The following is a 13,103-nucleotide window of genomic DNA, read 5'->3' on the forward strand; positions in this document are numbered from 1 at the left end:
CATGGTCTGTAACAATGCTTAGGTAGGTGGTAGGGGGGAGCGCGGGGCACAACCTAACGCTGGGTTAGTTGTAACACGCATGTTTTAACCCTTTCCACACATGCCAGAATGACGAAACTTAGTGTATTTACAAGTTGCCATATCAACATTATTTAGAGAAAAAATTGCAGCAAAATTAAAAAATCTCTGGAAGATATTAATGAATGTATTTAACCATAGCAAAAGTAAATTTCTTACTTAAGTTTAGTTTAAAATAAGACAAATCCGATATTATTTTAATCTTATATCTGTTATTTAACAGTTGAGATCGTTCTTTAATGCTGATCTAACCAGCAGAAGACACGGGCCGGGGTTTAAATCCCAGTTGCTCAGATGTGTTGCTCAGATGTGTTGTAACACTGCGTTACAATGAGCCCCTATTAGAAATAGGCCATTATATTCTATACTTTAATGAATTCTTTTGAGAAACCATGAGAAAAGGGTGAATAATGACAGAGTCAATGTTCAGAAATTATTTATCATTATTATGTTTTGAACTATGCTGTTTAGCTGTATTTAGCGATGTGTTTGTTGTCAAACTCAAAAATCAGTATATTTTTATTGATTAAAAAATGCCATTATTTTATTTTAAAAAGTGAATAGTATTTTGTAGACAAAATATTTTAGTTTGTCTTGGATATTTTTTTGATTATATCAGGTAACATTTTAAGCTGTCATTTTGTCATGTTACATTGTGCCCCACCCCATGTTACAATGTACCCTACCTATGGGGCATGTTGTCACATTTCACTTCCATTCTTTCGGGGCAAATCAAGAAAAAAGTAAACACTGTATTAATGAAACAACACCACATAATTGTACTAAACGTGTGAAATTAATGTGGGAAAAAATAAATACTCTGAACCCCAAGCGGATTTACACAAACTGAGAAAGTCAAAAAGCGTTAGGTTGTGCCCCGCTCTCCCCTACGTGTCAAAGTAACAGCCACATGGATGGCAGGACCCAAGGTTCCCCAGGTAATCAAAGCACACACACCCGGCCATCAATGTGATGTAAAAGAAAACGTAATTCTTCAGACCAGGCCACCTTCTTCCATTGCTCCGTGGTCCAGTTCTGAAGCTCACGTGCCCACTGTTGGTGCTTTTCAGCGGTGGACAGGGGTCAGCATGGGCACCCTGACTGGTCTGCGGCTATACAGCCCCATACACAACAAACTGAGATGCACTGTGTATTCTGACACCTTTCTATCAGAACCAGCATTAACTTCTTGAGCAATTTGAGCTACAGTAGCTCGTCTGTTTGATCGGACCACACGGGCCAGCCTTCCCTCCCCATATGCATCAATGAGCCTTGGCCGCCCTTGACCCTGTCACCGGTTCACCACTGTTCCTTCCTTGGAGCACTTTTGATAGACACTGACCACTGCAGACCGGGAACACCCCACAAGAGCTGCAGTTTTGGAGATGCTCTGACCCAGTCGTCTAGCCATCCCAATTTGGCACTTGTCAAACTAGCTCAAATCCTTACGCTTGCCCATTTTTCCTGCTTCTAACACATCAACTTTGAGGACACAATGTTCACTTGCTGCCTAATATATCCCACCCACTAACAGGTGCTTTGGTGTCATAATGTTATGCCTGATTGGTGTATATAAATTACCCATAACAGATCTATACAGGTGGAGCTGGGGAAGGTGGAGGGTTTCAGAGGAACTCTCAAAGTACGCTGTGAACTGCTATAGTGAAGGCTAACCAGCCAGAGTTTCATGAGAGAACTTGGCATTACAGACGACATACAAGACTGTGAGACAGGCATATGATCAGTGATCACTGTGGATTTGAGTCAGATGAGAGTGCCCTCCGCTACCCAACACAGAACTTACAGAGATGTACATGACATGATGGCCGTCTTTTCATTGAACAAAAGATTTTACCACTACTTTATGCATGGTACATTGAGTTATAGAACTGGTCCTAAAACCTGACTTTAAAATAGGATTAAAAGCAGTGCAAGTAAGTAGTTTTCTTAAAGTTGCTTTGACTGGGCTCACAATAACAATGGGCTACATATTAACTTTTACTTAAAATTGTACTTTCATTTATTCTAATTTGTTTTAAGTTTTTAAATCAATGACTGAAAACAGAGCTGTTCTAATAGTTAGAGCTATTAAGTATAGCATATATTTGGGATTGAAGGGAGGAGGCGAGGACTCGAACACAGAGTTTGCAAAACAAAACCCTGAAGGGGAAACACAGTCGGCAGGACACACAGGATCTGGGCACATCCAGCATCCTAAAAAATCCAGCATTGCTGGTCACCAGCATAAGGTATGTTTTGCATGCTGGGACCAGCATGGGAAGTGGGAGAGCTGGAGGACCAGCAAACCAGCTCTGATTTACCTGAGAACAGCATGACTATGCTAGTCCACCAGCTTGACCAGTACTGTACCAATTATTCAATTAAATATATAAGGGTTATATATTTTTAATATATATATTTTACTGGTTTTATTTTAATGGTGTACCTAATTAAAGAATACAACAGTCTTTTATACATTATGACTTCGCCCTTATATGTTTCTGTAAAGTAAATGTTATATGCAATGCAATTAGCATGTGCTCAGTTCACAGATGACACAGAAAACTATAATCTTAAAGTAAAAACATGAAAATAATAAAACATACATGGAAATTAATGTTATAAATATGATTTAGAAGAAGAATGTAAGTATAAAAGTGATTTTTAAGGCAAAGATGAAATTCGATTAATCGGAGCTAATTAGAAACTTGCCTATTCTGTGCAGACACAATGCAGAAAGGGAAGAGGAGGTGCAAAGACAGGAATTAATATTAACATGCTGAAGTCAGAAAATGAAAGTGGAAGATGCACGCATATACATGGTCAGGACCACACATTTGAACATTTTTGTGTAATTCTACATATTAAACATCTAGAATACTTTCCATACCCGTTACACAAGCAGATGAGAGAGTGCACCAAACTAAGATAAAGACCAACCCGAGTGACTGAACCCTGACACAGATATCTGCTAGTTGATCTCTGCTCAACGCTTTACATTTTAATTCTGCAACCACACTGCTGTCCTGTGGTTTTGAAAGACCTCATCGCTTCAGATAAACACAACCTATTGTGAGAAAATATATTGAGACTTTTAGATGCATCATATTCTTACTTTCCCTTTAGCGACAGAATTTTTGTGTGTGTGTGTGTTCTTATTTATTTGGTTGATTGAAGTAGTTGATCAGTATACTCACTGTCAAATGTTAATGTTATAGAGACATATCGTGTCATATGGTCAACATAGTTTTTCTTACTTCCTTCTTCCTCATTTGCATTTGATGTCTTTGTGTCAGTTGACCTTTCATGTGACGCTGACATGGTTCTGCTCATCCTCTTCATTTTTACACTCTTTCTGGAGGTTCAACCTCAAAGTAAGTGAGTTTCTTTTTTTTCATCAAGTTGTATCATGTCATTGTCTGTTCTCCTCTGATTTATTATAGTTTAAACATTTTTGTCTTTGCTGATTTTAGGTATGATGATCAACATTTTGTTGAAAAATACAATAAACATTTACAGGCAAAATAACAATTACACAATATAGAGCTCTAAATATCAAGCAATTTGTGGATAAGGGGACGTGATGATGAAAAAATAATAATAATAATAATAAGATGGGAGGGAAAATTTATGTTTCAGTGCTCCTGCATTGTGTTATTTATATTATTGTAAATTGCATATTCTTGTGTATTAGTGTATGTATAAATACTGTTATGTCTAATCGTGCATGTCCCCCAGTTGTTCTTAGTTCTTTGTGCTTATGTTGTGAGCAAAAGCAAAAAGTGCTATTATAAATATAAGTTATTGCTTATATCATCATCATCATCATGAGCTACTGAGTGTTTTTCAATAAATACATCTTGATTTATTTGTGTTTTTAGTATTTGAATTTAGCCTGGTCCTACCAGACTCTCGTACATTTCAGTTGTACAGAGAGTCTGGCCACTCTCCATTGACAAGCGTTTACTTCCTTGAAGACAGGAACTCTGTTGAAGATTAAAACTATTGGATCTGCCCAGAGTCACTCTGGATCTGCCATAACCAATCGCTAACGTTTGGTTGTGACGTGTCATGCGCTGTTCGCCTTTATTTATGGAAGTCCGTAAAATTAATGTGCAGCCACCTCAGTGATAAAACCTTGCACATTCGGATTGTGATTTATATACGGTGGAAGGGAGGGTTTTGTGATCGGGAACGCGCTGCTCACGTGGTCCATAACATGATTGTATACTGTAAATAAAATATCATATGCTTGGTATGATAAGAATAAATGCTGCCGTAAATAACGGCCCAATTCAAATGTTTACATGCTTTTCTTCTTTTTTTAGCGATGATGAAATATATTGCCCTTGAAAATACTTGCCAGCATTTAAAGAAATACAAGTCTAGAAATGCATCCAAATTACAGCAAAGAGCAACTGTACGGTGCTCTGTAGTGGTCAAAAAGGATATAAACAGTGAATTTTGAAGGGATATATTCTTGAAAACTCAGTGATGTGGATTCGGACAGGAATTAAATGACCACACGACCTTGGTGTTTGTCTAAAACAGTAGGTAATTTGGCCGGGGATTTTTACACGGGTAGTGGGAGACGGACGGCAATAAAATCACCACTGTAAATTATGACAATACCTTTCGACCCCAAGAGACACAATTACCGGAGCTTCAGCCAACTCCTTCACCACTAACGGAGCGAGCTGGAAAATCAAACTTTTCCCGGGACACAACATCATGGCCACCAACAAAACTCAGCAAAGATTGTTCTTGCTCCGGCTTTAACTTCTGGATATTCGGCAGCGGTGCCACAATGGAATGAATGGCTTCGCTCGCATCTATTCTTCGCCGCCATTACTGAACTACAACTCAAACTAGCGCACAACATCAACGTCTTCGTTCTCAGCTCCCTCTGTTTGCTGATTGGACTGGTAAAAATTTGTTCAGAGAAAATCTAGGGCTGCGTCCGAAATCGCGTACTATGTGAGTATGTACTACATTTGAATTAGAACGTACTTCACGACCGTTAAAAAAGTACGTTCTATATAGTATGAATGGAGTCCGGACGTACTACATGCGCCATGATGGAATTGTGACGTGTCATAAAAGCGCATGTCACGTGACAGACTATACGGCAGTCCCAGACTGAGTACTGAAGGAAAATGAAAATTGAGCGGAAGTACGTAGGAGGGCAGGGCCAGGCTAATTTGAATTAAAGAGCACCTATTATGGCATTTAAAATGTTCCAAATATTGTTTTAGAAGTCCCCAACAACAGTTTTGCATGCATGCAATGACAAAAAAGACTTTAGTTTTCTTATAATATGCATTTATTTGTACCTGTTTTGACAGCGATTCTCAAATGATTCCTTTAGTGATTCACTTTTCAAAACCCCGCCTTTACGTGACGCTAATCTGCAGTGATTGGTCCGATGACCCAGTCAGTTGGGATTGGTATAGTCTGTGCAGATATTTTCGGAAACGGAACACACATCACCATAAATGGTTTTCGGTTTAACCTCTTAACTGGATTGGATTGACATTCGTCCTCAAGCTTTATTTGTTTAAAATAGCTCAAATGACTGTCAGATGTTAGTAATTACCATGCCAATCAATATATCATTTAAAAGATCTAAGAGTCAAGCTTCCATTTTTTACCTCTGTTTTGTTCTCAAAGTCTTATAGTGATAGTAATTTGTTAATATGTGTCAGGAGTTATGAATATGGAAAACCGCGTCGGTACCGTTTGATTGTAATATGAGCCTCAGCTGATCTCATTCATAAAAAAACTCCTCTATTCACCTCAGGAAGACTCGCGACAAATCAACATCCCTCAGGGCTTTTAGTTCAAAAGTGTGCAAATGAGAAGAAATATTGATAGATTCTCATATGTCTGTGTCAAATTTCTAAACAGGAGTATTTTTTATTCAATACTTCCTCAAAATGCGGAGATGTAGCCTAATCATGAGCGATTGAGTCTCTTATGTGTTGTTTTCAATTCATACTGGCAGCCGGAGGGCGCTCTGTGCACATGTAGTCCATATATGGTAGTACAGACAGACGAAGAAGATACCATGTGCCATAATAGAAGTCCATCATAAAATCTTCCTGAGATCGTGAAACATGCAAATAGAGACATTTGAAGACTACTAAACACACAATCGCGACGATGTATGGTTTGTCTTCAAGCCACTTACGCCGCATTCACACGGGGCTTCGGCGTCAACGCTTGACGGAGGGCGTGGCTGAAGCTTGGTGCTGACGCGACCGTCATAGTGACAACAGCTAATCACATTACTTGCCGCTTGGACCACAACACAACACAAAAAAAGCGCCTTTTTTGACAGCTAGTCTGTGAGACTATTTTGTGTATGAAAACTGATCACTTTAATATTTGATTCCTCATTTGGCTGGGGGATAGCGCCTATTTGAACCACACATGATATGATATGCTGCTGTCATTCAATGATAAACAGAGTACACGGACGGAATACAAGCATGATACATTCCAGATTCTCCAACCGTCTCTGCCACCTCCTTCCAGGCCTGGTCTCTCCAGTTTGTGTCCCGGTATGTAAATAATGATTGGTAGTAAAGGACCGGGTGATTATCCACCGCAATTAGCTTTTCCTCCATTTTAGATCGTTCTTTACTCTTCATTCACTCTTCATTCACCGGTGTTTTAAACGAACGCGATTGGCTAGCGTCTGCTCTAGGATATTTGCATAGGGTGATCTGATTGGATGACGCCTGCGTTGGCGCTTGAAAAGTTGAGAAATCTTCAACTTTTGCCGCTTGCAACGCGAGTGAAGCGCCGCGACGGAACCCACAATTCAGTTCGGCAACGCATGACGTCACCCATTCAAAGTAAACGAGAAGCGTTGACGCCGACGCCCCGTGTGAATGCGGCGGCGCATTCACACGGGGCGTCGGCGTCAACGCTTCTCGTTTACTTTGAATGGGTGACGTCATGCGTTGCCGGACTGAATTGTGGGTTCCGTCGCGGCGCTTCACTCGCGTTGTTTAAAACACAGATGAATGAAGAGTGAATGAAGAGTGAAGAACGATCTAAAATGGAGGAAAAGCTAATAATTGCGGTGGGTAATCACCCGGTCCTTTACTACCAATCATTATTTACATACCGGGACACAAACTGGAGAGACCAGGCCTGGAAGGAGGTGGCAGAGACGGTTGGAGAATCTGGAATGTATCATGCTTGTATTCCGTCCGTGTACTCTGTTTATTGAATGACAGGCAGCATATCATATCATATCATGTGTGGTTCAAATAGGCGCTATCCCCCAGCGAAATGAGGAATCAAATATTAAAGTGATCAGTTTTCATACACAAAATAGTCTCACAGACTAGCTGTCAAAAAAGGCGCTTAAAGTGTTGTGTTGTGGTCCAAGCGGCAAGTAATGTGATTAGCTGACGGTCTCGTCAGCACCAAGCTTCAGCCACGCCCTCCGTCAAGCGTTGACGCCGAAGCCCCGTGTGAATGCGGCGTTAGTCTTCAAATGCTCATCCTTGGGCAGATTAAAAAAGTTTGCTTTTGAGTCACACTTCAGAACACAGCGTCTCGTCGCCATGATGTTTTCTAGTTTTCACTGGCGTCTTGGAGCGCAATAAGTGGGCGTATCGTATTCAAATAACTTGACAAGTTGACGTCATCTAGTCAGAGAAAAAGCTTCGGTCTTCTAACGATTCTTAAAAATGACTCAGAGTCGACTCTTACTTTTGAAAGAAAATAACTATATATACGGTGCACTGTCATATTTCAAACTTTGCAGGATGTTTTTGTTCACTTAGATCTATGTTACACACTACATGAAAGGTAAATTTCAAAATTCCATGATAGGTGCTCTTTAAGATTTATATATATATTTCAAGTCATCTCATGTAAAGTTTGCTGAAGCCCCCAGTGGGACCCTGGTTGAGAACCACTTCTACATATTTTACCATTTTATTTTGGCCAGTAAATAGCTAACTTTCTTGCAAGAGGTGATGGAATCCTTGTGTTCAGCCGCTGTGATGTATATTTGGTGTCTCGCTGTATTTCTCCTACAGGACTCTCTGATCAGGTTTGGCTGACCGCGTCTCCCCCGTCAGTGCAGAAAGACACAAGCACAGCACACAGACCGACAGATGCACACAGGGCTGATCAATCTCACTATATCACAGTTTTAAATCTGAGTAAGATGTTTAATTTGGTACAGTAACTGTTTAGCATCCTCTATGGACAATGTTGCTCTTTTCTAAGCATTGTCATAATCCTTTGGTTCCTCCACTAATATGCTCTGCTATATGTTGTTTTGCAGAAGAGCGGCCAGTCATTACAGTAACCCATGACTCTCAAACTGATGATTTTAGAATATACTGTCAAATACCAGGATCAGGCAACGCTGGTGCTTGTTTTATTTACGTTGGAGATGAAAATCGACAAATTCTAAAATCTCGAAAACCATCTGGAACAACACAATGCATTTCTACACTCCATGGACATTTTTTATTAAATCATCTAAAGTCAGTTAAGAGTAAAGTGATGAGCTGCAGGTATTCTCTAGAACCTCAGTCATCCAAACTTTCACCATATAGTGACAAATTCAATCTGACGGGTATGTCATTTAATCTAATATCAATCTTCACATTCACAATTCATTTAAATATTTAAAAAATGTTTCTTATTGTATGTTTTTGTCTCTATAGCTTTTCTTCCGGTGCAAATCCAGTCACCAAGCACAACAAAAGCATCAATATTATGTAAGTTCTTCTGAAATATATCATTATAATTTTTGTGATGATTATTTTGATGATTAACATTTTTTCTGCAGATTCAACACCAGCATTCTCTACAAGTGAAACAACAAGTAGGTAGACTCTAAATTAGGAAATGTGACTCTAAACTAAACTTTTTTTTTTTTTAACCAATAACTTTTAATATTAAGTTCTTATTTCAGAAGCTCTTGCTACAGAATCCACTACATGGTATGAGACCACAATAAACCCTACTGCTGGTGAGCTCCTTTTTTGTTAATAAAAGATAATTTTATGAAAATTATAAAATAAAACCGTACTGAAGGTAAAATACAGTTTTTCAGGACACACGTGGTGGAGTTCTGATCTGAGGTTTTCCGTGCACAACCTCTGTGTTCATGAGGATCTGAAACACTAAAGTTTCATTCTGTAATTGTCATAAATATTGAGGAACAGTTTGTAGAATCTGCTAGATTCAACCACAACCCTGATTATAAAGACACCATTGTTCAATATAGCATTTTTAAAAAAGTAAAAAAAAAGTAAAAAACTGTATTCTAGTGTTATTACTTTTCAACTCCATGTTATTATTTTTAATCTAAAAATTTAAATCTACATACTTTACACAAATGTCACTGCAAACGTTCATTATAACTTGTACTCTGCTCAGTTATACAGTAACTTAAAGGAACAAACAGGCTCATTTTCCAGCTCCCCTAGAGTTAAACAGTTGAGTTTTATCGTTTTTGAATCCATTTAGCCGAACTCTGGGTCTGGCAGTAGCACTTTTAGCATAGCTTAGCATAGATCATTGAATCTGATTAGACCGTTAGCATCTCGTTCAAAAACTGACCAAAGAGTTTCGATATTTTTCCTATTTAAAACTTGACTCTTCTGTAGTTACATCGTGTACTAAGACTGATGGAAAAAGAAAAGTTGCAATTTTCTAGGCCGATATGGCTAGGATCTATTCTCTTATTCCTGCGTAATAATCAAGGAACTTTGTTGCCGTACCATGAGTGCAGCGGCGCAATGATATTACACAGCACATGAAAATATTTAATCATTATTTGATGGACTGAATTGCTATGTTTTAGAAAATACTCATCCTTCACATCCTCTCAATGTCACAAGGAACACTGCAGCGGGTGAGTTAAACTTCTGAGTTACTGTACTACAGTAAAAGTTGTTGTTGTTGAAGCAGATGCTGTTTTAAGGGATGTCAGAGTGTTTAGAAATGTCTATTCCTCCTTTTCATCCATTTAGCTGTCCAAGCTTCAGCTCCTGGTAAAACTGATGGCCATAGGAGACCACAAACAAGTATGTACAATCGATTAACAATAGATTAATCGCTGAAAACTGAAAACTTTGCATATGGTGATAAATCGTTCTGATTTCTTGGTGACACAAAGAAACATGGCTTATCATGGCACTGGCGGCCACCAGCGGGGGGATTTTCCTGACCGGACTCGTGGGCATCTGTCTGTTCTGCCTCAGTAAGTTACCCACTCATGTGGATGTACAGGAAACTGACATTTATTTGTAACAGTTTTAAAACCTGTTAACTGTCACTCCTTATTGAGCATAGATGTGAAAATGCACTAAACTTAAATGGCTGTAATTCATTAATGCTTTGGAATACAGACCTAAGACCTAATGGTCTCTTTTTAAAGAAAACACCCAAAAAATGAAATAGTATAAAAGTTATAGAAATTTACATTTAATGTGAAGCAAATGTAGTGTCCTAACCAGGTTTTTTTTTTTTTTTTAAACATATACATTTGTTTTATTTACATACATATACAATACATGTTTTTTTTTTTAAAAAGGACTCTAAAAATGACTATAAAAGCAAAGCCATATGACTAAAGTCGTGCTCCAAATTTCCAATCCAATCCAAGTTGATATCTCAAAAATGGAGTTTCCTTTCACAAAAAAGAAAAGAAAAAAATAGTGTTTTGTCAAGATTAGAAGAGGATTTATAAAATAGTGCAGTAAATTTGGAACATGACACCGCCCACTAGGGGGAGAAACCAGCTGACCCTTTAATTTAGTTACACTAAAGTCCAACTTCAAAACGGTTTTTACAGGATGAATTTTGACAGTTTAGGCTTTCGAATGACACCTAATTTATGATGATTACGAAAATATGTAATAGGAAAAAAAGGCAAATAAAAAAGTGCACCTAGTGCAGTTAACAGGTTTTAATAATCAATTTGCATCACAGCACATTAATGCACTGGTATGGTGTATTTTACTAGGACAGAAACCAAGAAAGAAGAGGTAAGACTTTTCTAGTGTACTTTATATAGGTGCTTATTTGTTTAGAACAATAAAATGAATGTGTACTTTTATTATGTTTAGTTCTATGAAAACCCCTGTAGCAGCTGTTTCCCAGAGCCCAGGTAAATACAAACTATCCCACACAAATGATCATGTGCTGAATATTATAAGCATATTTTTGTGCAAAGTATGTTTTATAATGTTCATACAGAACAGAATCTCTATGTACCAGTTGTTGTTTACATTGCAAATGTCAGAATGGTTGAAATGAAGGTATTGCATTTCTAATGTGGCAGATGAAGATGACACTGAAGACAATGAGAAACATTCGGAAGAAAATGAGGTGAGTACTAGAGATCTTTTTCTTCTTATTTTTAACACAATCATTTCATATATTTATAATTTACTTTCTTTGTTCTCTAGGAAAAACTGCACCACGTGTACTGCACTATTCCTGATGTTTCTGGAGACACTCATGTGTTATACAGTCTTGCACAGATACCAAATCATTCTCTGCTAATTTAATTTCTCTTTTTAATTATATCATTATAATTAAATTAACATTGTCATTTAAAGAGATGGTTTTACTTTCAACCAAATCTCTCTCACACAGACACGCACGCACACGCACACGCACACACGCACACGCGTGACATATCAGTAGGATCTCAGACAGGATTGTTTAGTCGTTTACCAGGTCTTCCTAGGTAAATGGAAAACTTAAAGATGTTGTTCCACGTTATTAAGCAAGTCACAGTTCTCATGCAATATGAGGAGGAAGAAAGATCTTTCTGAAGATGAAAAGAATGAAATGGTGCAATGTAAAAGGCATGAAAACAACTAATATTTTGTGAAAGGAGGTAAACGGCTCCAGCTAGCCTACTGCTCAATAAGTGACAAAATAACACCAACATTTTCCTATTTACATGTTGTGATGTGTTTAGTTACATCGTGTGCTAAGTTGTGATTTTCTAGGCCGATATGGCTAGGAACTATACTCTCATTCCTGCGTAATAATCAAGGAACTTTGTGCCGTGCCATGAGTGCAGCGGCGCAATGATATTACACAGCGCCTGAAAATAATCCCCAGCACGCTCTCTGTGCAAGCAGGTTGTCACGTTGGTGTTGACGTAAGTTAGCCTATTTTCAGGCACTGCATAGTTTCAAACTACAGTAATTAACATGCAGGCATTTTTAAAAATATAAGTACATATGTAAAAACATTTGCATTGTATCAAATGATTAATTAATTTTAGTACATTGTAGTTAAGGCCATCTAATATAAAGTGGGTCCCTGAATGTTTATTGTACTGAAATCCTGCTGATATGTCACTTGCATAATAATTTGGAACACAGATAATAGTTAGTGCCAAAAGGGCTGTAAATAAAATAAAAACAACATTTAACTGAACACTACCACAATTATAGCAGATATTGTTATGCTGACTGAGATATAGCTGTTGTGTGTCAGTGCATGACATGTAAGTGCGGCCTCGTCTGGTGACATAAATGGACTGCACAATATATTAAATGATTTCCTGTGGTCTAATCCTCTCGCTGTGTGAGTCTCGTTCTGTCTCTTTTCTTACACTCGTAATGGAGCTGTTCTTCTTCATTGCTTTTGTGAAGGTTCAGTCTTACATCAGGTCTAAGTGATCAGAAAACAGTTTATGTCCACATATGTAGTGAAGAAGAGTTTCATTTCATCATGTCTAATACAGTGCTGAGGCTAGTGAACCACATGCATTCTGGTTAACACCAACTCATTAATACACTGCATTTTACTGAGAAACTAAGGAGGAAGAGGTGAGACTGTAGTTTACTTGTAGGCGTGAGTGTTATTTAAGTGCTTCAATCGTTTGAAACAGGAAATACAATTTCTATTTTTATTATGTTAAGTCTTATGAAAGCGTCTGTAGGAGACGTTTCCCAGAACCCAGGTCAGTCACCATCTCCTACAACAATGATGTACTGCATCTTTTTGCTAAATTTAGT

At 38.1% G+C, this 13,103-nt stretch overlaps 1 protein-coding gene across 4 annotated transcripts; it reads left to right on the forward strand.

Annotated features, from left to right (window-relative positions):
• The first annotated feature begins 3,364 nt into the window (after positions 1 to 3,364).
• LOC307142898 (uncharacterized protein) lies at positions 3,365 to 12,662 on the forward strand. Of its 4 annotated transcripts, none has more exons than XM_079844072.1 (13): positions 3,368 to 3,452; positions 8,139 to 8,264; positions 8,390 to 8,686; positions 8,778 to 8,831; positions 8,903 to 8,938; positions 9,017 to 9,085; positions 9,923 to 9,973; positions 10,092 to 10,145; positions 10,238 to 10,321; positions 11,087 to 11,108; positions 11,190 to 11,230; positions 11,405 to 11,451; positions 11,532 to 12,662. In XM_079844072.1, exons 1-13 carry the CDS (start codon positions 3,398 to 3,400, stop codon positions 11,631 to 11,633), a joined length of 1,038 nt encoding a protein of 345 aa, XP_079700198.1. In that variant the 5' UTR covers positions 3,368 to 3,397; the 3' UTR covers positions 11,634 to 12,662. The 4 variants fall into 4 exon arrangements, 2 of the variants coding, with proteins under 2 accessions (XP_079700198.1, XP_079700199.1); XM_079844073.1 differs by having other exon boundaries at positions 9,029 to 9,085; XR_013818520.1 differs by lacking the exon at positions 11,087 to 11,108 and having other exon boundaries at positions 3,365 to 3,452; positions 9,029 to 9,085.
• The last annotated feature ends 441 nt before the right edge of the window (positions 12,663 to 13,103 follow it).

Source organism: Gobio gobio (genome assembly GCF_949357685.1).
Source record: "Gobio gobio genome assembly, chromosome: 19".
In the NCBI taxonomy this organism is placed as follows: Eukaryota; Metazoa; Chordata; class Actinopteri; order Cypriniformes; family Gobionidae; genus Gobio; species Gobio gobio.

Excerpts from the sequence above, each read along its gene's own strand:
- LOC307142898 (XM_079844072.1), top strand. The coding sequence starts at position 3,398 with ATGGTTCTGCTCATCCTCTTCATTTTTACACTCTTTCTGGAGGTTCAA. Across the intron at positions 8,265-8,389 it reads TATCACAGTTTTAAATCTGA|AAGAGCGGCCAGTCATTACA; the intron begins GTAAGATGTTTA and ends GTTGTTTTGCAG. Across the intron at positions 8,687-8,777 it reads TGACAAATTCAATCTGACGG|CTTTTCTTCCGGTGCAAATC; the intron begins GTATGTCATTTA and ends TTGTCTCTATAG.